The 339-nt window shown below is 42.2% G+C and overlaps 1 protein-coding gene across 1 annotated transcript; it reads left to right on the top strand.

Moving 5' to 3' along the window:
- Window positions 1-6: 6 nt before the first annotated feature.
- Window positions 7-333, top strand: LOC113473755 (thioredoxin reductase 3-like; the record flags this gene model as incomplete). Its single annotated transcript, XM_026833212.1, has 1 exon — window positions 7-333. A coding segment is annotated over one exon (327 nt), but the record flags the coding sequence as incomplete, so codon positions are not given.
- Between the last annotated feature and the right edge of the window lie 6 nt (window positions 334-339).

Below are 339 nucleotides of genomic sequence, written 5' to 3'. Positions count from 1 at the left end.
GCTCTATTTGAAAGAACAGGTCAGAAGACAGTGCCTAATATTTTCATTCATGGGAAACACATTGGTGGTTGTAGTGACTTGTTGGATATTTATCATGATGGCAGATTCTATGATTACTTGGATAATAACTTCCAGACGTATGATTATGATTTGTGTGTGATTGGTGGTGGCTCTGGTGGAATATCTGCAGCTAAGGAAGCAGCCTCCATGAATAAGAAGGTCGCCCTGTTTGACTTTGTTACACCTAGTCAGCATGGTACGGTCTGGGGGTTAGGAGGTACATGTGTCAATGTGGGCTGCATCCCGAAGAAATTATTTCACAGAGCGTCTTTGTTGAAT

This window comes from Diaphorina citri, unplaced genomic scaffold, assembly GCF_000475195.1.
Source record: "Diaphorina citri unplaced genomic scaffold, Diaci psyllid genome assembly version 1.1 scaffold86292, whole genome shotgun sequence".
Taxonomy (NCBI): Eukaryota; Metazoa; Arthropoda; class Insecta; order Hemiptera; family Psyllidae; genus Diaphorina; species Diaphorina citri.
This window is presented reverse-complemented; position numbering and strand designations above follow the sequence as displayed.